The sequence below is a fragment of the Stomoxys calcitrans genome, chromosome 2 (genome assembly GCF_963082655.1).
Source record: "Stomoxys calcitrans chromosome 2, idStoCalc2.1, whole genome shotgun sequence".
Taxonomy (NCBI): Eukaryota; Metazoa; Arthropoda; class Insecta; order Diptera; family Muscidae; genus Stomoxys; species Stomoxys calcitrans.
The window spans coordinates 127,132,007-127,156,093 of record NC_081553.1 but is presented as its reverse complement, the minus strand read 5'-3'; the positions used below and the strand labels follow the sequence as shown (position 1 = coordinate 127,156,093).

General features: G+C 38.0%; 1 protein-coding gene across 1 annotated transcript; it reads right to left on the bottom strand.

Annotated features, from left to right (window-relative positions):
- Positions 1 to 294: 294 nt before the first annotated feature.
- LOC131994748 (uncharacterized) lies at positions 295 to 5,990 on the bottom strand. The gene is made up of 3 exons (XM_059361618.1): positions 3,923 to 5,990; positions 1,555 to 1,831; positions 295 to 1,494 (listed from the first exon to the last, which is right to left on the bottom strand). The coding sequence occupies exons 1-3, from the start codon at positions 5,988 to 5,990 to the stop codon at positions 678 to 680; spliced, it is 3,162 nt and encodes a 1,053-aa protein (XP_059217601.1). The 3' UTR covers positions 295 to 677.
- Between the last annotated feature and the right edge of the window lie 18,097 nt (positions 5,991 to 24,087).

Sequence of the window (24,087 nt, the reverse complement as noted above, 5' to 3'; positions counted from 1 at the left end):
ATCCGCCACTTACAGGCATCCTTATGGGTGACACTGTTGAATGTCCTTGAATCACAAAAAAAAAAATGCAAAATCTTAGAATGCACAACAAAGTTAATGCGGTTTTCAAGTTGCAAATTTTTTGCATAACAAATATTTGACAGAGACAATTTGAAAGTATACGACCTACATATATGTAGAAGGGTTATGTCAACATTAAACAATTGAAATAGTTAACTGCAGTTTATAATGGATCAAATACTGAATATTGTACGAGAGTTTCTGAGTGAAACGATTTCATTTAAGGTATTTTCATAAAAGTTTATTCACAGAATACTACACATATCTTTAAACAACTGTTCTTATTATTTTTATAACAACAAGAGGTTATTTAGTAATTTTAACATTAAAAAAAAAGACGAATGACAAGACACAAATTAATGTTTCGCTGTAGCGATCTGCTTTGCTTGAGGCTTAGTTGACAACAACTCTCTCTTGTATAAATGTAAGTTACAGGGTTTTGTTAAGTGAGAGCAAAGTTAATGTTACTTAAAAATACTGTAAGAAAGAGACAATTATATTAAGGCAAGTATCAGTGATGAGATTAAAGTTATAAAATAAAAAACGCTAAAATAGGTTTAAAGTAAAAAAGCCAATACATTCTCCCCCACTAAGAACATTAGTTCTTAAACCGTACTTCAAGTATTTCTTTCTTCCAAAGCATTTAAAGTGACTGATGATGCATCGTTGGATGGGAGAAAACAAATTTTTGCAATTGGACGCTTTATGAATTTTCCATTGCAATACAAGGTCACAACTCGACAGTGCCCGTCAGAGCCAGGATGTATTTCTTCTACTCGAGCCAATGGCCAATGTCCTGGGGTACTGCGTTCATGAAGTAGCAGTACAATATCACCGATTTGGGCCTCTCGTTTTAGGCAATTCCATTTTGGTCTTGACTGCAATCGGCAAAGATACTCTTGGGACCAGCGTTGCCAAAAATGTTGCTTAAGTTTCTCAATCTGTTTCCAATGTGTTAGCCGATTGATGTTTGAGTCTAGCAAGTCGTCTTCTGGTATACAAGTTGTAGGCTCGCCAACTAAGAAATGGGCCGGTGTCAAAACGCTGAAGTCTGAGGGATCAGTTGAGAGCGGGCAAAGAGGCCTGGAATTTAAACAGCTTTCGACTTGGCACAATAGGGTTGAAAGTTCCTCGTATGTGAGAGTCCGGTCTTTCATAATACGACGAAGATGATGCTTCGTAGACTTCACACCCGCTTCCCATAGACCACCAAAATGAGGGGAAGCAGGAGGTATAAAATGCCATTGGGTACCACTGTTGTTGAGGCCTTCTACCAAATGTTCAGGTAATGAAGCTTTGGATCTATGGTACAAAATCTGTAGTTCTTTGGACGCTCCGATGAATGTTGTGCCACAATCCGAGTACAAATCAGTACAAGGTCCTCGGCGAGAAGTGAACCTCTTAAATGCAGCCAGAAAATCATCAGTGGTTAAGCTAGAAACAACCTCAAGATGAACAGCTTTGGTACACATGCAAACGAATAAGCATATGTACCCTTTGGTTGTGGTGCTTCGTCTGAGTGTATTTTGCTTCATATTTATAGGGCCAGCATAGTCTAGACCACTATGTTTGAAGGGCCTTGCAGGATTGAGTCGCACTTGTGGTAGATTTCCCATGATTTGAGTAGCGGCTTTAGCAGAATATTTGAAACAAGTCACGCAGTTTCGCTTCACAGATTTTGCTAAGTTCCGTGCTGAAAGGATCCAGTAGTGAGTCATGACGTATGATTGCATCAGCTGCACTCCACCATGTAATGTTTTAGAATGAGCTTCTGCAAATATAAGGTAGGAAATAGGATCAGTTTTTGTTAATAAAATAGGGTGTTTTTTCCCAAACGATAAATCTGCGTGCTTAATTCTTCCTCCAACTCGAAGAACGCCTTCATCATCCAAGAATGGTTGCAGTTTTAGTACTCGGCTGTTGCATGCTAAAGGAAGTTTGTTTTGAAGGCAAGTTATGTCATCTTTGAAGGAAATGCGTTGGCAAATCTTGACTAACCGCAATCTTGAACTTTTCAATTCTGTTGTCTGGAGACAACCAATCAGTTTATGATGTTTTTGAATGGAATCTTTTGAGATAGACGCTTTCAAATTGTTGTAAAATCGAAGAATATACGCAGTTACCCGTTGCAGTCTGTTGAATGATGAGTATTTTGAAAAGTAGTCCGGATAATCCGACGTCTTCAGCTTGGTGGCTGTACTCGTGGTGAATGAATAGATGATTGGTTTACTCGCAGCCGGATGCACGGTATTTCTGAGCTTACAAACAGGCCAGGCAGTTGAGTCTTCATGTAGCCAGTGTGGCCCATGCCACCAAATGGTATGAGTTTTTAAATCCTCTGGTAATAAGCCTCTGGTTGCGCAGTCTGCTGGATTGTCAGATGAAGATACATATCGCCACTCAGAAATATTTGTCAAGCGTTGTATTTGAGAAACCCGATTTGCCTCATATACTGGGAGCTGAGAAGATTGTGTTTTGATCCAGTTCAGCACCGTGGTACTATCCGACCACAACATCACATTATCTACTTTGAGCCCAATGCATGATTTTACCCTGGTGACCAACCTTGCACACAAAACAGCAGCACACAACTCAAGTTTTGGTATGGTTTGTACTTTCAGAGGGGCTACTTTTGTTTTTGATTGTATTAGACTTACGTGTACTTTTCCATCTTCCTTCACAACTCTTATGTAGACAACTGCGGCAAAAGCTAGCTTGGACGCGTCACAGAATGCATGAAGATCAGTAGAGGATGTCGATTTGCTTTTAAACCATCTAGGCAGCGATAACTTCTCAATGTCCTTTAATGCAGTTCGATATTTAGACCACTCATTGTGCAAATTCGCTGGCAAAGGATCTGTCCAATCCAAACCTTCTCGCCATAGAGTTTGAAACATGATTTTCGCCATTATGGTTGTAGGGGCCAACCAGCCAAGGGGATCAAATAATCTTGCAGAATCTGAAAGTACAACACTTTTCGTAATTTTATCAGAAAAAGTATAATTGACTTTAAAATAAAAATTGTCACTTTTGGGGTCCCAAGATAAGCCCAAGGCTTTAACCATTTCATGATTTTGAAGCGGGAAGCTATTGGCTGTAGTCTGAAACTCGGAAGGAATCGTACTTAATAGTTCGGTAGAATTTGAGCTCCACTTCCTAAGGGTAAAACCAGATTTCGCCAACAAGAGGACAAGCTCATGCGCCAATTTAATTGCTTCCGTAACGCTGTCACATCCAGATATAACATCGTCCACGTATGTATCCGATTCTATCACTTTACACGCTAAAGGAAATTCTGATCTGCCATCTTCTGCTATTTGTTTCAAAACTCTTATTGCCAAAAACGGAGCGGAGGTCGTACCATAAGTTACTGTTTTCAATTTGTAAATATTCAGGTCATTGGTGTTGGGGTCACGCCATAGAATACACTGGTACAGCTGATGGTCGTTGCATACATTTATCTGCCTAAACATTTTTTCCAAGTCGGCTGTAAACGAAATTTTAAAACGTCGCCATCGAATGATAATAGTGGGCAGGTCGTTTTGCAGTGGGGGTCCACTAGCGAGTTCATCATTCAGAGATGGCTGTGGTGGAACTCTGCTGCTACCATCGAAAACGACTCTTAATTTAGTAGTGGTACTGCTTTCGCGCAAAACACCATGGTGAGGCAAGAAGTATATATTCGGTGGTAAATCTTGAGGATATCGTCCCACCTTTTCCATATGGCCCAAATGTTCGTACTCAGACATAAAGGCTTTGTAAGCTGTCGCAAATTGAGGTCGATATTTAAAAGAAGATTCAAGCTGTTTCAGTCTTTTTAGGGCAACATAGTCTGTATTTTGGAATATCGGAGCAGTCTCACCTTTTAACAAACTTCTAAATGGCAAGTGAACTTCATATCGGCCCTCACTCGTTCGAATATATGTTGTTGCAAAATATGATTCACAAGCTTCTTCCTCTAGCGATAAATTTTTTGTTTCTGCCAACTCTTCTTGTTCCCAGAATAAACGCAGCTGATTCTCGAGATTGCAGCTATTTACATTCAGGGTCGTTTTTGGGTATGGTTTGCCTATAGGGCCTGAAACTAGCCACCCGAACACACTTTCCTGCAATAAGACACTGTTTGGAAACTTTATACAATTTTGTTTTAAGATCTCACCATAAACATCACTTCCCAACAAAACATCTATCTTAGATGGCATGTAAAAAGTTGGATCGGATAACTGATATGAATTCAAATCCGGCAGATCACATTTTCTCACATCTATTGGTTTATAATTTGTTATTTTAGGCAAAATAAAAGCACTCACGGTTAAATTGTAATTCTTATTATAATTGGACACCAGCTTCAGCTCGACCATATGTTTGATTGATGTTTTAGATGTTGCTCCAATTCCATCTATCGTTGTTTTTTCAATTCTCTTTTGATTCAAATTTAATAGTTGACATAACTCTCTGTTTACAAATGAGGCTTGAGAGCCGGGATCAACCAATGCTTTAGCATAGCAAACACCGTGGGGGTGTTTAATGAGAATCTTAGCTGTAGCTAGCAGAACTTGGGACTGTTGATTCGCTGCAAGCGATGATAGGTGCGAGTTGATATGTGATGTTGGTTGTGTATGGCTTAATGCTGTAGCATTCATATTTTCTACTGCAGTAGACAGCGCGGTTGTTGTTTGATCTTGAACGATGTCTGTTGCGTAAGCAGCGTGAAGAATGGTGTGGTGAGTTTGATGGCAGAGTTGGCAGCGAGCTGCAATTTTACATTGCCTAAAGTAATGACCTGGGTTCAGGCAGTTCGTACAAACGTTGTTTTGAGATACGATTGATTTCTTTTCTGTTGGCGACAGCGATAAGAACTTGAAGCATTTGTATAGTGGGTGACGACGTTGGCAGCATACACAGGTGCTCGTACTTACGGCTGCGTTATGCATGTGCAGAGATCGTTTAAATGGTTTTTGTTGTGGACAGCGACTAACAGAGATCTGCCTTTCTGGTCGGTTATTTGATTCCTCTACAGACTCCAATGTTCTAAATGTAGTTTCCAAAAACTTGAACAAATCGTTCATTACAGGAAGTTCAGTGCTACTAATGGATTGTTCCCATTCTTTACGGGTCTGTTTGTCCATTTTCTGTGTCATAAGATATATAAGGATCGGATCCCATGTATCAATGTCTATATCGAGCGACCTTAACAGTGATAGAGACGATCGTGTTGAATCAAGCAGTTCTTTTATACTAGAAAACGAACCATTAGACTGTGGAATTGAAAATAACTTGTTTAAGATTTGTTCAATAAGTTTTCTTTTGTTTTGGTATCTTGATTTAAGTGCTTCCCATGCAGCAATGTAGTTTCTATCAGAAGCTGGGTATTGGTTTATAATATCTAAAGGGGAATCTTTACAAGACCCTTTTAAATAAAAATACTTTTGTATATCAGTCAATGAGTGGTTGTTGTGTACCAACGAAGTGAACATGTCGCAGTAGGGTATCCACTCGAGGTACTCTCCTGTGAAGGTTGGTAATTCAATTTTTGGAAGTTTGGCACATGATGATGTTGATGAGTTACTATAGTTGTTGTTGGAAGATATGAAGGTACTTGCCATATGATGATGCGACATTGTAGGCTCTTCGGCTAGATCTAATAGTTTTGATTTAAACGTAATGTAGGTATCAAAGAAAACTTCATAGAAGTCATTTGCTAGATATGGCACATCTTTTTCATTAATGGTGTTTTCCAATGCCAAAGCACAAATTTGCTCATGATCTTCCTTAAAACTTTTATAAATTGTTTCGACTTCTTCTAGAACGCATTTCATATAGCCCTTTGTTATTTCTTTTTCGGGTTTATTGTTGAAACGTTTTGCTAACCTTTGCAAATGGCTGTGTGATTTGTGTTGAACTGCTATTATCGACGATAAATTCTCCATTTTCTAGATGCGATGAATAGGGCAAAAGGTAATTGGAATAAATTGTTAATTATTTTAGCGGATTAAAGATGAACCTGTAAGCTCAGAAAATACCATGCAAAGGTGTATGAAGTTGGGAAAATTTTTAAATTCCAGATATAAAAACACTGATTTAGTTGTAACCACGTAGATGGAGTATATTACACAACTTTGTGTTGGCTTTAATTATTTTTTTGATTGTTGTAGCGGGAAAGTCGTCCCGGGTTTCGGCACCAATTTAATGTACGAGAGTTTCTGAGTGAAACGATTTCATTTAAGGTATTTTCATAAAAGTTTATTCACAGAATACTACACATATCTTTAAACAACTGTTCTTATTATTTTTATAACAACAAGAGGTTATTTAGTAATTTTAACATTAAAAAAAAAAGACGAATGACAAGACACAAATTAATGTTTCGCTGTAGCGATCTGCTTTGCTTGAGGCTTAGTTGACAACAACTCTCTCTTGTATAAATGTAAGTTACAGGGTTTTGTTAAGTGAGAGCAAAGTTAATGTTACTTAAAAATACTGTAAGAAAGAGACAATTATATTAAGGCAAGTATCAGTGATGAGATTAAAGTTATAAAATAAAAAAACGCTAAAATAGGTTTAAAGTAAAAAAGCCAATACAAATATTGAAATATTAAAATAATTTCTAAGAAAAAACAAAAATATTGTAAAATTACCAGAAATTTTAGAAGATATTAGTTAATAGTGTTCTAACTTATTCTTTAGTCAATTACCATTTGAAATTTGTTTGATACATCAATGTCCAGAAAAATCTGTTGCATTTCTTAGTATTTCATAAGTAAAATGGCGTTAAATTCGACAGGGTCGAACTTTGGATACCCACCACCTCGGATATATATGTAAACCACTTTTCGTACAAAACCGGTGACAATGCATGCCTTATGCCCCATAGCAGCTTATCGAAACATGTTCCGATTTGGACTAAATACGGATAAGTACAAGTCATTGTTCAATTGTGTATAACAAAATATTGGTTTTTACGATCTGAACCATATACAGCACGGATGTCGAAAAGCCTAACACAAGTCACTGTGTCAAATTTCAGTGAAATCGGTTTATACATGCGCCTTTTTTGGGGCCAAGACTTTAAATCGAGATATCGGTCTATATGGCAGCTATATCCAAATCTGGACCGATCTGAGCCAATTTAAATATGAATATCGAAGGGCCTAACACAACTCACTGTCCCAAATTTCGGCGACATCCGACAATAAATGCGCCTTCTATGTGCCTAAAACCTTAAATCGAGAGATCGGTCTATATGGCAGCTATATGTCATGTGGCTTAAATATGTCATGCAGAAATATGTCATCTGGCTTAAATCAACCCACTATCCCAAATTTTGGCGACATCGAACATTAAATGCGCCTTTAATGGCCCCAAAACATTAAATCGAGAGATCAGTCTATTTGGCAGCTACATCCAAATCTGGACCGATCTGAGCTAAATTGAAGAAGAATGTCGAAGGGCCTAACACAACTCACTGTTCCAAATTTCAGCGACATCGGACAATAATGTGGCATTTATGAGCCTGAGACCTTAAATCGAGAGATCGGTCTATATATTGTGAGTTTTTCTGAGACTAACGATATCCGACCTTAATATGGTTCAGATCGTTTTATAATTGGATATATCTGCCAAAAAACCAATAATTTGTTCTACAAAATTGAATAGTGACATATATATTAGACCACTAAATGTCCGTGCCGAATTTGGGTGCTTAAGTTATCCAATTTTCACCGGACTGTGACGGGGTTTACATATATAGCCGAGGTGGTGGGTATCCAAAGTGCGGCCCGTCCGAATTTAATGCCTTTTTACTTGCTAAAGACTGTAGTATGATTTCAACAGACAGACGGACGGACATGACTAGATCGTCTTAGATTTTTACCCTGATCAAGAATATATATACTTCATAGGGTCGGAAATGGATATTTTTATGTGTTGCAAACGAAATTACAAAATGAATATACCCCCATCCTTTGGTAGCGGGCATAAAAATAGCATAATGTGGGTTAGCTTAAGTTTAAGTGGCAGTCTGCTCTCAGACTCACTTAGACATTTTCGTCCATTGTGATACCAACGGAACAAGAGAAGGAAGATGCTTTTAGGTTCTCAACTTTGAACCATTCAGATCGCTTTAAATAGCCCAACAATTTGCGCATGTTCACATCCGCTAAATCAGGTAGTTTCTCAAAGAAGTGAGACTTAAATTGAAGTCTTCCTGCTGGCCATTGCTGGACATACACGTAGCAGATGTTCTATAGTCTCTTCGTTCTCCACGTCCTCACAGCTTCAGCAAAAGTCGTTATCTGCAACCTTCAGTTTGTCAATATCTTTGTCAGTTTAAAATTATTGACCCGGGGGATATTTGCAAAATCAGACAAAAACAAGTAAGAGCGTGCTAAGTTCGCCCGGGCCGAATCTTATATACTTATATACCTTCACCATTGATCGCATTTGTTGAGTTATATGCGCGGTATCTCTTCGGATGAGAATTGCGCCCTCTATAGGATATATATACGGTATAGCACAGTTATTAGAAGTCATAACAAAACATCTCATGCAAAAATTTCAGCCAAATCGGATGAGAATTGCGCGATCTTTTGCCTCAAGAAGTCAAGATAAAAGATCGGTTTATATGACAGCTACACCAGATTACGAAAAATATGTAGTGTTTGTTTGACAGCTTACGGCTATTCAACTGGACCAAATTAATCAATTTAGAATTGATATGTAAGTTCAATGGAATGTTAGTGATTCACTATGATAGCATTTTTTCGATATTAAACAAGTTGCAAAATGAGTTTTGAGGCGCTAGATCGGTCATTTCGCCCACAGTGCACCGTGAAGATTTATCTATAGAAACTGTCTGATTACGACAGGAGTTCAACTTCACACGATTCGCTTAATTTCTATACCCACTAACGAAGGATGGGGGCATATTCATTTTGTCATTCCGTTTGCAACACATCGAAATATCCATTTCCGACCCTATAAAGAATATATATTCTTGATCAGCGTAAAAATCTAAGACGATCTAGCCATGTCCGTCCGTCTGTATGTTCAAATCACGCTAAAGTCTTTAAAAATAGAGATTTTGAGCTGAAACTTCGCACAGATTTTTTTTTTGTCCATAAGCTGGCCAAGTTCGAAAATGGGCTATATCGGACTATACCTTCATATAGCCCCCATATAGACCTATCCGCCGATTAAGGGTATTAGGCCCATAAAAGTCACATTTATTATCCGATTTTGCTGAAATTTACGACAGTGAGTTTCGTTAGGCCCTTCGACATCCCTCTTTAATTTGGCTGAGATTGGTCCATATTTGGATATAGCTGCCATATCGACCCATCCTCCGATTTAGGGTCTTAGGCTCATAAAAGCCACATTTTTTATACGATTTTGCTGAAATTTGGGACAATGAGTTGTGTTAGGCCATTCTTCGTTAATTTGGCCCTGATCGGTCCAGATTTGGATATAGCTGCCATATAGACCGATCTGGCGATTTAGGGTCTTAGGCCCATAAAAGCCACATTTATTATCCGATTTTGCTGAAATTTGATACAGTGAGTTCTGTTAGGCCACTTAATATCCTTCTTCAGATTTGGATATAGCTGCCATATAGACCGTTCTCTCGATTTAAGGTCTTGCGTCCATAAACACAACAACAAACAAATACAAATTTTGCCCATGAACATTCCAGTAAGGAATAAATGTTGCCAGCATTAGGAGGGGAAAACAACCGCTGAAAATTTTTTCTGATGGTCTCGCCAGAATTCGAACCCAGGCGTTCAGCGTCATAGGCGGACATGCTAACCTCTCCGCTACGGTGACCTCCGTCCATAAAAAGAGCATTTATTGTCCGATTTTGCAGAAATTTTAGACAGTGAGTTGCGTTAGGCCCTTCGTCATTCTTCTTAAATTTGGCCCAGATCGGTCCAGATTTGGATATAATTGCCATATAGATCGATCTCACGTTTTAAGGCTTTGGGCCCATAAAAGTCGCATTTATTGTCCGATGTCGTCGAAATTTGGAACAGTAAGTTAAGTTGAGCTCCTTGGCATACTTCTGCAATATGGCATAGATCGGTCCAAATTTTCATATAGCTGCCATATAGACCTATCTCTCGATTTGAGGTTTTGAGCCCCTAAAAGACGTATTTATTGTCCCATGTCGCCGAAATTTGGGACAGTGAGTTGGTTGTGTTAGGACCTTCTACATCCTTCTCCAATTTAGCCAAGATCGGTCCAGATTTTAATATAGCTGCCATATAGGCCGATCTCTCGATTTAAGGTTTTGGGGCAATAAAAGCACATTTATAATCCGATTTCACCGAAATTGGAGACAGTAAGTTAGGCTCTTCAACATTTTTCAGCAACTTGTCTCAAAACGGTCCAGATTTGGATATAGCTGCCATATAGACCGATATCTCTATTTAAAGTCTTGGTCACATAAAAAGCGCATTTATAATCCGATTTCACTGAAATTTGACACAGTAGCTTATGTAAGGCCTTTCGACATCCGTATCGTTATGGTTCGTATCGGTTTATTTTAAGATATAGCTGCTAAAAATATTTTGTTATACACTATTGAACAATGACTTGTGCTTATTAGTATTTGGTCCAAATCGGAACATATTTCGAAATAGCTGCTATGGGGCATAAGGTATGCTTTTATCACCGGTTTTTGACGAAAGGTGATTTACATAAATACCCGCGGTGGTGGGTATTCAAAGATCGGCCCAGACGAACTTAACGCCTGCTTACTTGTTTCATTATGGCTGTACTTGTGCATCCAGGTCTAAAGGTACATCAATCAACAAATTTCTGTCTGCATCAATTAGAAGTATGTATCCGTGTCAAATTTTAAGCGCTTGGCTTAATTCATTTGAATGCAAACATGTTTACGACAAACGTATGTACGTTCCGTACGGAACGTATATACGTATGTGAAGACTATTAGAATATATTTTATAGGGTCGCAAATCGCTATTTCAAGGTATAACGAACGGAATGGCGTTGACCCACACCATACAGAGAGATAGAGAGAGAAGCAGAGAGAGTTAAGATTGTGAAATATGAAAATGTATCAAACGAAAGAAATAAACGTACTTTGTTGTTGTTGTTTTTGCCTAACAATGTTGCTGACAGATTTAATCAGAGTAATCTTTCCCTTTACAATTAACAAAATAAGTGTTTTTCTTTGTATGTATTCATAAAATATTCTTCTTCTTCTAAATTCTTATTGTCTTATTATAGTAGAAATGGATACGGTATTTTATTTGGAATGATACAGTTGACTCCACCCTTAAAAACTTGTGTATAGCGAACGCATTACCAAATACACATACATACATACATACATACACATACCTACACACACAACCAAATGTACTTTCAGAAAAGCTCTAAAAGGGAAACATTTTCACATGCTCTCAAATGTGTTACAATTTAATGACGGGCATTTTCTTTGCGCCAAACCAATGTTAATCTGGTCAACAAGTTTTTGCACTTGAATGGAGGGCGTAAATGAAACGTGACGTGGACTATGGTATATGTTTGAATGCCAGTTTTAATAGGTCAGCTCTAAGTGTGGGCTTGCGTTACAAGAAAATGTTTAACTGTAACAATTTTACCCACTTAACACTCAACTCAAAAAATCATTTATTTTATTTGCTTGAAATTGAAATGGAACACTCACACTGACATAGTATTGCCGCAATACTGCTTGCCGACCACTATAAAACGTCTTTGACCACGCAATAATTTATCGCTGGGATCAAGAACTTTCATATTGTGCAAATAGCTATCCAGGAAGCATTTTTTGAGAGTGAAGAAAAAGTAGAATATTTAATTGTAAAAAAAAAATTTATGCCGATATAAGGCTCAATATTTTTGCACTTCAGGATAGAGGTATACTAATTTCGTCATTCTGTTTGTAACTTCTCGAAATATTCATCTGAGACCCCATAAAGTATATATATTCTTGATCGTCGCGAAATTTTATGTCGATCTAGCCATGTCCGTCCGTCTGTCCGTCCATCCGTCTGTCTGTCGAAAGCACGCTAACTTCCGAAGGAGTAAAGCTAGCCGCTTGGAATTTTGCACAAATACTTCTTATTAGTGTAGGTCGGTTGCTATTGTAAATGGGTCATATCGGTCCATGTTTTGATATAGCTGCCATATAAACCGATTATGGGTCTTGACTTCTTGAGCCTCTAGAGTGCGCAATTCTTATCCGATTGGAATGAGATTTTGCACGACGTGTTTTGTTATAATATACAACAACTGTGCCAAGTATGATTCAAATCGGTCTATAACCTGATATAGCTGCCATATAAACCGATCTTGGGTCTTGACTTCTTGAGCCTCTAGAGTACGCAATTCTTATCCGACTTGAATGAAATTTTGCACGACGTGTTTTGGTATGATATCCAACAATTGTGCCAAGTATGGTTCAAATCGGTTCATAATCTGGTATAGCTGTCATATAAACCGATCTGGGGTCTTGATTTATTGAGCCTCTAGAGGACGCAATTATCGTCCGATTTAACTGAAATTTTGCACGTAGTGTTTTGGCATTACTTTCAACAACTGTGCTAAGTATGATTCCAATCGGTTCATAATCTGGTATAGCTGTCATATAAACCGAACTTGGATCTTGACTTCTTGAGCCAATTGAGCGCGCAATTCTCATTCGATTTGGTTGAAATTTTGAATTAGGTGTTATGTTATGACTTCCAATAACTGTGCTAAGTATGGCATAAATCGATATAGAACCTGATAAAGCTGCCATATAAACCGATCTGGGATCTTGACTTCTTGAACCTCTAGAGGGCGCAATTCTCATCCGATTTGGCTGAAATTTTGTACAAGGGCTTCTCTCATGAGCTTCAACATACGAGTCTAGTATGGTCTGAATCGATCAATAGCTTGATACAGCTCTTATATAAACCTATCTCCCGATTTTGCTTCTTGAGACCCTACAAGGCGCAATTCTTATCCGAATGAACTGAAATATTACACAATGACTTCTACAATGTCAATCAGCATTCATTTATGGTCCGAATCGGACTATAACTTGATATAGCTCCAATAGGATAACAGTTCTTATTCAATATTCTATGTTTGTCTTAAAAGAGATACCGTGCATAGAACTCGACAAATGCGATCAATGGTGGAGGGTATATAAGATTCGGCCCGGCCGAACTTAGCACGCTCTTACTTGTTTTTATATATTTTTTTTTATTTCGTGGTATATTCGAAAATAAACATTCGGCACTTTTTTGGCTGCACCCCCTTAAAATGTATAATTTTGTTAGATTTTAAGATTCCAAAAATTGGGGCACAATTGGAAGATGTTAACACGTGCTGAAGGGGCCTCAAAATTTTGAAAATCACAAATTTTTGGTTTTTTTTGGCAACTTTAGGGAATTTGTCGACCCATATCTCTGAAACGGCTAAAAATATTTGCCCGTGTCATACATCCAATTAAAGGCCATTCTCTTTTTAACATTTTATGTTCAACAACGAGGAACGTAAGTAGTACTGTATTCCAGATAATGAAGCAAATGTCCCTAAAAATGTTCAAGGTAACCGTTGTTCTGATAGTCAAGCGGACGTTTTTATACCCTCTACCATAGGATGGGTGTATACTAATTTCGTCATTTTGTTTGTAACCCCTCGAAATATGCGTCTAAGACCCCATAAAGTATATATATTCTTGAACGTCATGACATTTTAAATCGATCTAGCCATGTCCGTCCGTCTGTCCGTCCGACCGACTGTCGAAAGCACGCGAACTTTCGAAGGAGTAAAGCTAGCCGCTTGAAAATTTGCACAAAAACTTCTTATTAGTGTAGGTCGGTTGGGATTGTAAATGGGCTATATCGGTCCACGTTTTGATATAGCTGCCATATAAACCGATCTGAGATCTTGATTTCTTAAGCCGCTAGAGGGCACAATTCTTATCCGATTTGGCTGAAAGTTTGCATGAGGTAGTTTATTATGACTTCCAACAACTGTGCTGAGTACGGTTGAAATCGGACCATAACCTGATATAGCTGTCATATAAACCTGTCTGGGGTCTTGACTTCTTGAGCCACTAGAGGACGCAATTATTATCCGATTTGGCCGAAATTTTGCATGAGGTGTTTTGTTGTGATTTTCAACAATTGTGCTGAGAATAGTTCAAATCGGTCTATAATCTGATATAGCTGCCGTATAAACCTATCTGGGGTTTTGATTTCTTGAGCCACTAGAGGACGCAACTATTATCCGATTTGGCTGAAATTTTGCATGAGGTGTTTTGTTATGACTCTAAATAACGGTGCTAAGAACAGTTCAAATCGGTCTATAACCTGACCGCTGTCATATAAACCGATCTGGGGTCTTGACTTCTTGAGCCTCTACATGGAGCAATTCCTATCCGATTTTGCTGAAATTTTGTACGATGGATCCTCTCATGACCATCAATATATGTGTTTATTATGGTCTGAATTGGTCCATATCCCGATATAGCTGCCATATAAACCGATCTGGGGTCTTGACTTCTTGAGCCACTAGAGGGCGCAATTAGTATCCGATATAGTTAAAATTTTGCGTGAGGTGTTTTATTATGACTTTCAACAACTGTGCTAAAAAAAGTTCAAATCGGTCCATAACCAGATATAGCTGCCATATAAACCGATATGAGATCTTGACTTCTTGAGCCTTTAAAGGGCGTAAGTATTATTCGATTTGGCTGAAATTTTGTACAACGGCTTCTCACATGACCTTTAACATATGTTTGGAATATGGCATGAGTCAGGTTATAGCCTAATGCAGCTCCCCTATAAACCGATCTCCGACCTTTAGCATACGTGTCGAAAATGGCATGAGTCGGTTTATAGCCTAATGCAGTTCCCCTAAAAACCGATCTCTCTATTTTACTTCTTCAGCCCCTAAAGTGCGCAATTACTAGACTTGACTGACATTTTATACAATGACTTCTGGTATGGTCTCCAATATTCAGTTCAATTATGGTTCGAAATGAACCATAAGTTAATATTGTTCCAATAACATAGCAATTCTTTACTTTTATCCTTTGTTTGTCTAAAAAGAGATACCGTGGAAAGAGCTCGACAAATACGATCCATGGTGAAGGGTATATAAAATACGGCCCGGCCGAACTTAGCACGCTTTTACTTGTTTTTTTTTTTTCTTTTTTATACCCTCCACCATAAGATGGGGGGTATACTAATTTCGTCATTCTGTTTGTAACTACTCGAAATATTCGTCTGAGACCCCATAAAGTATATATATTCTTGATCGTCGTGAAATTTTATGTCGATCTAGCCATGTCCGTCCGTCTGTCCGTCCGTCCGTCCGTCTGTCCGTCCGTCCGTCCGTCCGTCCGTCCGTCTGTCCGTCCGTCCGTCCGTCCGTCCGTCCGTCCGTCCGTCCGTCCGTCCGTCCGTCCGTCCGTCTGTCTGTCGAAAGCACGCTAACTTCCGAAGGAGTAAAGCTAGCCGCTTGAAATTTTGCACAAATACTTTTTATTAGTGTAGGTCGGTTGGTATTGTAAATGGGCCATATCGGTCCATGTTTCGATATAGCTGCCATATAAACCGATCTTGGGTCTTGACTTCTTGAGCCTCTAGAGTGCGCAATTCTTATCCGATTGGGATGAAATTTTGCACGACGTGTTTTGTTATGACATCCAACAACTGTGCCAAGTATGGTTCAAATCGGTCCATAACCTGATATAGCTGCCATATAAACCGATCTTGGGTCTTGACTTCTTGAGCCTCTAGAGTGCGCAATTCTTATCCGATTGGAATGAAATTTTGCACGACGTGTTTTGTTATGACATCCAACAACTGTGTCAAGTATGGTTCAAATCGGTCCATAACCTGATATAGCTGTCATATAAACCGATCTTGGGTCTTGACTTCTTGAGCCTCTAGAGGGCGCAATTCTTATCCAATTTGAATGAATTTTGGCACGTAGTATTTTGTTATGATATCCAACAACTGTGCCAAGTATGGTTCAAATCGGTTCATAACCTGATATAGCTGCCATATAAACCGATCTGGGATCTTGACTTCTTGAGCCTCTAGAGGTCGTAATTATTATCCGATTTGCCTGAAATTTTGTACGACGGATGACTGAATCGGTTTATAGCCTGATATAGCTCCCATATAAATCGATCTCTCTATTTTACTTCTTGAGCCCACAAAGGGCGCAATTCTTATTCGAATTGGCTGACATTTTACACAGGTCTCCAACATATAATTTAATTGTGGTCCAAACCGGACCATATCTTGATATCGCTCTAATAGCAGAGCAAATCTTTTCTTATATCCTTTTTTTGCCTAAGAAGAGATGCCGGGAAAAGAACTCGACATATGCGATCCATGGTGGAGGGTATATAAGATTCGGCCCGGCCGAACTTAGCACGCTTTTACTTGTTTTTTTTGATTTCGCCTGCCTTCAGGAACGAAGAGAGCAAATTGCTTTTGATTGAAACTGTAAAGCCCTTATTTAGTGAAGGCATAACAATACAATTGCATACAAGCAGCATCTCTTTCTGATGGCAAATATCTACCTTAAAATCTACAAAAAAAAAAAGAAATTGAAGTTAACCATGAAACCCACATTTACTCTCAAAAAGGTTTCCCAATTACTTATGCGAAAGAATCTATGGTGTGTGAGTACTCACTGCTCCTTTCAGCATTTACAGCAACACTTCATAAATTTTCAAAGTAAGCCTCATATAAATGTTACGCATAAAGGCTTTATATATGCAAAATTCATTAACTAATATAATATTTTTTAGCTGATAGACATCTTAAGTGCTTTTGATTTGCCCATGCTCGAGGAACCAAGGCCTATCCGTCTATTGTAACACGTCCATGGTCACGAGGCTGATGGAGAGGGACTGCTTTGTGGCAGGCTCTTTTGCGAGATTAAAGGCGTCGTTGGCATACATAGGAATGCTTCATTGGTGACTACGGTCGCTTGTTTAGTTTGATTTGTTGGGCAATTTTCTTGGGGTTACACACAATGTGCTGGGGCCGTACATACATCATATGGAATGGAATTATTCATTATGTTTCCCTAGATTATCTATGGCAACCGCCATTCACCATTGTGTGAAAGTCTTAAGTTATTTCAATTTGATATGGTTATGTACTTCAGTTTTATGAATATTATGTAAATGGATTACAGAGATGGAGGCCAAAGGAGACGAGCATGTGATGCGATATAATCTTCACCTTAAGAAAGGCAACTTTATTAACAGACAATAAAGTTCATATTCTATTAGTTGATAATGGTCATAATATTGTCCATGGAAAATATGAACTAGATAGCCAAATCGAAAAGGGCTCCCCCAGATATGTGTTTTTTGTTGCCTGTATTCGAACCCATTGTTAATCCCAAAATAATTGAGTCGAGAAAAGGATTTCAATTCGACAAACACTCACCGAAAAGATGCTTTGGATAATCAAGAGTTAGAAAGAAGAATATAAAAGGATAACTTGGTAAGCTTTGCGATTATGATGGCTATCATCGTCGCTTCAATATAAAAGAGTAAAAAATCTATAGTTTGTCGGTAAATGACAGGAATAAGTCCACAAACGACTTTAATTTTCTTTGAGGAAAGGGTGTTTTGAACTTCAGCCAAAGAAAGTGGGGTTTATTCATTATTGTTTCGCCCTATTCTTTGATGGGATTCTCGTAATCATGCACAAGTCATTGTTTAGTTATACTATGATGATGGTAGGCGGATGTGTATAGAAAAGATCCACTATACAATATGGACAACACGCTTTACTCTCTTTTGCCAATTATATAATGGTTCAGACATAATTTCTAGTAGCTGCAAACTTTGGAAAAGTCTGAAATATAAAGCAAAAGTGTTTTTGGCAGTAAAAGGAGATAAGATCATGTTTATGGTAATCTCACAAAAAGGTAACTAAAGATTTTGTCCCTAAGCGTAAGGGTATGGTAATGATTTCTACTTAGGGAACCATGTCATAGTATTTAAGACTCTTTATATCTATGAACAAGGAAGTTTCTCTTTATATTGGGCAAAAAAATAAGCTTTAATTTAGGCAACGCCGAACTCTGGATACCCATTGCAATGAGGGTGGTGCCGATAAACTGAGGTTTTGCGCAATCTTTTGAATCCATAATGCGTACGCTTGAAGTGCACTGAAAATAAATGTTTGTTCATTCTGAACACAGAAAGAGAATAAATTCACTAGCAATATACACTAAAAAAATTTTTTCTCAAGGTACTAATATAAATTGTTATACTCACCACCATAGGATGGGGGTATAACAACGTTATGAGTCGATCTAGCCATGTCCGTCCGTCCGTCTATCTGTCGAAATCACGATAGCGGTCGAACACGTAAAGCTAGCCGCTTAAAATTTTGCACAGATACTTAATATTGTTGTCGGTCATTGGGGATTACAAATGGACCATATCGGTTCAGATTTGGATATACCTCCCATATAAACCGATCTTACGATTGGATTTCTTGAGCCCCTGAAAACCGCAAATTTTGTCCGGTTTGACTGAATTTTTGCGTGTGGTGTTCTGTTAGACTTCCAATAACTGTGCTAAGTACGGTCAATATCAGTCTATAATTTAATATATCTTCCATATAAGCCGATCAACGGATTTGATTTCTGGAGCCCTAACAAGCCGCAATTTTAGTCCGATTTGACTGAAATTTTGCATGCAGTGTTCTGTTATGAATTCCAAATACTGTGTTATTACGGTTCAAATCGGTTTATAAACTAATATAGCTCCCATATAAACCAATCTCGCGATTTGAATTTGTGAGCCCTTACAGCCGCAATTTTTCTCCTACTTAGCTGGTGTTCTGTTAAGTCTTCCAACAAATGTGCAAAGCACGATCCGATTCAGTTTATAACCTAATATAGCTCTTATATATCCCGATCTCCCGATTTGACTTCTAAAGCTCTTTCAAGCCGCAATTTTTTCCTCCAACATATAATTTAATTGTGGTCCAAACCGGACCATATCTTGATATCGCTCTAATAGCAGAGCAAATCTTTTCTTATATCCTTTTTTTGCCTAAGAAGAGATGCCGGGAAAAGAACTCGACATATGCGATCCATGGTGGAGGGTATATAAGATTCGGCCCGGCCGAACTTAGCACGCTTTTACTTGTTTTGTATTTATTTTTAACAGACTCCATGGTGGTGGGTTCCCAAGATTCGGCTCGTCCGAACTTAACGCACTTTTATTTGCTCGTCCGAACTTAGCGCACTTTTACTTGCATACATTATGTCCCATAGCAGTTATATCGAAATATATTCCGATTTGGACCAAATACTAATAAGTACAAGTCATTGTTCAATTGTGTATAACAAAATATTGTTCTTTTTAGTAGCTATTTCTAAAAATAAACCGATCTGAACCATATACGATACTGATGTCGAAAAGCATAACACAACTCACTGTCCCCAATTTCAGCAAAATCTGATAATAAATGTGGCAATTATGAGCCTAAGACTCTAAATCGGAGGACCGGTCTATATGGCAGCTGTATTCAAATCTGGACCGATCTGGACCAAATTGACGAATGATGTAGAAAGGCCTAACACAACACACTGTCCCAAGTTTCAGCAAAGTCGGGTAATAAATGTGGCTTTTATGGGCTTAAGACCCTAAATCGGAGGATCGGTCTATATGGCAGCTATATCCAAATCTAGACCGATTTGGGCCAATTTGACGAAGGATGTCGAGGGACCTAACACAACTCACCGTCACAAATTTCAGCAAAATCAGATAATAAATGTGGCTTTAATGGTCCCAAGACCCTAAATCGGCGGATCGGTCTATATGGGGGCTATATCAAGATATAGACCGATATAGCCCATTTTCGAACTTAACCTGCTTATAGACAATAAAAGAATCTGTGCAAAATTTTAGCTCAATATCTCTATTTTTAAAGACTGTAGCGTGATTTCAACAGACAGACGGACAGACAGACAGACGGACATGTCTAGATCGTCTTAGATTTTTACGCTGATCAAGAATATATACACTTTGTAGGGTCGGAAATGGATATTTCGATGTGTTGCAAACGCAATGACAAAATGAATATAACCCTATCTTTTGGTGTTGGGTAATATTTTAATTTTTTACAAAATCAGAGATTTTTATATCCATCATCACCGGATAGGAGGTATATTCATTTAGTCATTCCGTTTGCAACACATCGAAATATCCGATCCAACAAAATATTTGTTTAGTTTCACTATCAAACATCTTCAGTTTTCTCTATAAGTTAACCATGCATCGTCTTACAAACGAACAACGCTTGCAATTAACGCTTCTACCATTTTACGACGAAGCTCATTTTTTGGCTCAGTGGTTACGTACGTAAACCCCTGGACCCCTAGAAGACTATTTTTTCCGATTTGGTTGGAATTGGCTATGTGAAGTAGCTTGTGCCCTTCAACACCCACGCAAAAAGTAGTCATAGCCCCAATATAAACACAATACCCCACTATAAAAACTCTACGCTCCAAAAAAATAGTTTCACAGAACGAAATTTTCGACTAGTAAACTTTTTTTGTGAAAAATATTGGACTTTGTTTACGATGAGCAAAGGGTTTTTTGCAATTAATTCTTGCAAGAATTTGTGACAATTATAAAGTTTTTTTTTTAACCCTCCTCAACATACTGACTGCTCTTTTCTCAGTCAAAAAAAAAAAAAAAAAACAAGTAAGAAGGCGTTAAGTTCGGCCGGGCCGAACTTTGGATACCCACCACCTCAGGTATATATGTGAACCACATTTCGTCAAAATCCAGTGAAAAATCCATACCTTAAGCCCCATAGCAGCTCTATAGATATCATCCGATTTAGACCAAATGCTTATAAATACAAGTCATTGTTCAACCGAGAGATCGGTCTATATGGCAGCTATATCCAAATCTGGACCGATCTGAGCCAAATTGAAGACAAATATCGAAGGGCCCAACACAAGTCATTGTCCCAAATTTCGGCGACATCGGACAATAAATGCGCTTTTTATGAGCCCAAAACTTTAAATCGAGAGATCGGTCTATATGGCAGCTATATCCAAATCTGAACCGATCAGGGCCAAATAGAAGAAAGATATCGAAGGGCCTAAGGCAAATCACTGTCCCAAATTTCAGCAAAATCGGGTAATAAATGTGGCTTTTATGGGCCTTAGACCATAAATCGGAGGATCGGTCTATATGACAGCTATATCCAAATTTAGACCGATCTGGGCCAAATTGACGAAGGATGTCGAAGGGCTCAACGCAACTCACTGTCCCAAATTTCAGCAAAATCGGATAATAAATGTGGCTTTTATGGGCCTAAGACCATAAATCGGAGGATCGGTCTATATGGCAGCTATATCCAAATTTGGACCGATATGGACCAAATTGACGAAGGATGTCGAAGGGCTTAACGCAACTCACTGTCCCAAATTTCAGCAAAATCGGATAATAAATGTGGCTTTTATGGGCCTAAGACCCTAAATCGGCGGATCGGTCTATATGGGGGCTATATCAAGATATAGTCCGATATAGCCCAACTTCGAACTTAACCTGCTTATGGACAAAAAAAGAATCTGTGCAAAATTTCAGCTCAATATCTCAATTTTTAAAGACTGTAGCGTGATTTCAACAGACAGACGGACAGACGGACGGACATGTCTAGATCGTCTTAGATTTTCACGCTGATCAAGAATATATATACTTTATAGGGTCGGAAATGGATATTTCGATGTGTTGCAAACGGAATGACAAAATGAGTATACCCCCATCCTTCGGTGGTGGGTATAAAAAGGAAAAGAAATGTTGTATGTGAGAATTCTTCCATACCAGTGATGAACTCACAATTGAAATTATTTTCGAGCCCATGGGTTTGCTACGGACTATTTTCTTGTGTACATACGGAGTATAATAGTGTGAGTATTTTTGCCTATCGCTCAAATACTTAATCCATCGATCAAATTTTGAACCTCACTATCCAGTAGGAGAGACCCAAGAGAATTATGAAATATTAGCTATGAAATATTAACTTCATTGTGAAATTTAAAGTTTCTTTAGACATTATCAGCCGTCTGTGTTCATCGGGTAATACACTTTGCAGATGTTTGTATTATTGGATGGTTAGGTTCGAAGCTATATTACGAAAAACCATATCTTCAAATAATCCGATATCTCGACGAACTTCTTGAAACCCGTTTTATACCCACCACCACAGGATGGGGGTATACTCATCTAGTCATTCCATTTGTAACACCTCGAAATATTCATAAAGTATTGGGTTGCCCAAAAAGTAATTGCGGATTTTTCATATAGTCGGCGTTGACAAATTTTTTCACAGCTTGTGACTCTGTAATTGCATTCTTTCTTCTGTCAGTTATCAGCTGTTACTTTTAGCTTGCTTTAGAAAAAAAGTGTAAAAAGAGTATATTTTATTAAAGTTCATTTTAAGTTTTATTAAAAAAGCATTTACTTTGTTTTAAAAAATCCGTAATTACTTTTTGGGCAACCCAATTTTATTGGTCCAGTAAATGAATAATCGCTTGCGGTTATCGAAACACTTTTGCCTTTAAAGAGTTTTTGGTTTTACAACAAAAGAAGGTTAATCTTCTAAAGAGTTTACAATAAATATTTAATTTGTGTTCAATAATGCTAACTTTATGGCTTACGTTTGATTTGTCGATGCGAAACGTTTTTTTTTATCCAAAGTGGAGTCTAGCTAATGACCATGAGAGTTATCATCTTTAGTGAGAATATTTGATTATTGAAAAGTTACTGAATATATTGCCTGATCAACAGGTTTTTGGACATAGACATAGCAACCATTGGTATACGTTCCCTTTCGAAAGGTGGCTAGACTTTCTTGATCACTACCATCGCTTTGCTCGTATCCACATGATTGCTGAGGCTCCCGGGTATGCAGCTCATTTCTACGATACTTAAATAACACCCTATGCAATTCGCTGAACTGCTGAAAAACCACAGAGAACAACATCCCCGTTTACAGGTCAATATCTTATTAATGAAACTTTATTTCCAAATCTATTTTTCTAACAAAATTATTTTCTATTATTTGACAATTCAGTGATTGCCAACTCCTATGCGTACAAGTCAATCGTTTGGCTTTGCTATCCAATGATGAAGTGGATATTTTTTTGTTGTCATTCGGTATTACGTTTGTCGAAAAAATTCCCAAAAGTTTTATGTTTTTATACCCTCCACCATAGGATGGGGGTATACTAATTTCGTCATACTGTTTGTAACTACTCGAAATATTCGTCTGAGACCCCATAAAGTATATATATTCTTGATCGTCGCACAGTGGGCCAAATGGCAAAAAAATTGGAAATAAGTCTACAACTTTTTATCTGTTGATTTTAGCCATACAAAATGTTCTAGACATTTGTAGAGGAGGACATAGGCTTTCAGAAAAGTGCTGTTGTTGGTCCATATCTTTAATACAGGGTGAGCTACAGGGTGTCAAAGTTGACCACTTTTGACTTCTCCAAGCTTCTGGGGGCCATAACTTTTGATCTACTCAACCGATTTACATGATTTAGGACTCTAGAGAAAGAGCTTGACAAGATCTAAAAAACTTATGCATAAAGTACCATGCCATCGTGTACTGTTAAGGAGTTATGAATTGTTTAATTTTAAAATATGAAAATTTGGCCTTGGTTTTTTTCAGTGTTTTTTAAATAACTCCGTCAATTTTAAAGCTATAAACTTCATACTTCACACAAATTATGCCAGCATATGTGTGCATAAAATACAAAAGGAATCACGTGAATATCTTTGGCGGTTTAAAAATGGCATCGTTTTCAATATGAAAAATATTTTTTTTGTCAAAAAATTGCAAAATTTTTCAAAAAAGATACTCCCATTTCCTTTAAGTTTTCGCAAACTTTGGCCGTCAAAGCATTATCATTTCTTTCCATTTTCACAAAGTCGAGGTATTAAGAAAAGTTTTAAGTGCTAATTTGGCTAAT

Bases quoted from the DNA above. Each gene is read 5' to 3' on its own strand.
- LOC131994748 (XM_059361618.1), bottom strand. From the start codon at position 5,990: ATGGAGAATTTATCGTCGATAATAGCAGTTCAACACAAATCACACAGC. The intron at 1,832-3,922 runs GTGAGACTGCTC...TTATATTTGCAG, and splicing joins ATTTAGAAGTTTGTTAAAAG to AAGCTCATTCTAAAACATTA. The intron at 1,495-1,554 runs GTACATATGCTT...GGTTGTTTCTAG, and splicing joins CGAAGCACCACAACCAAAGG to CTTAACCACTGATGATTTTC.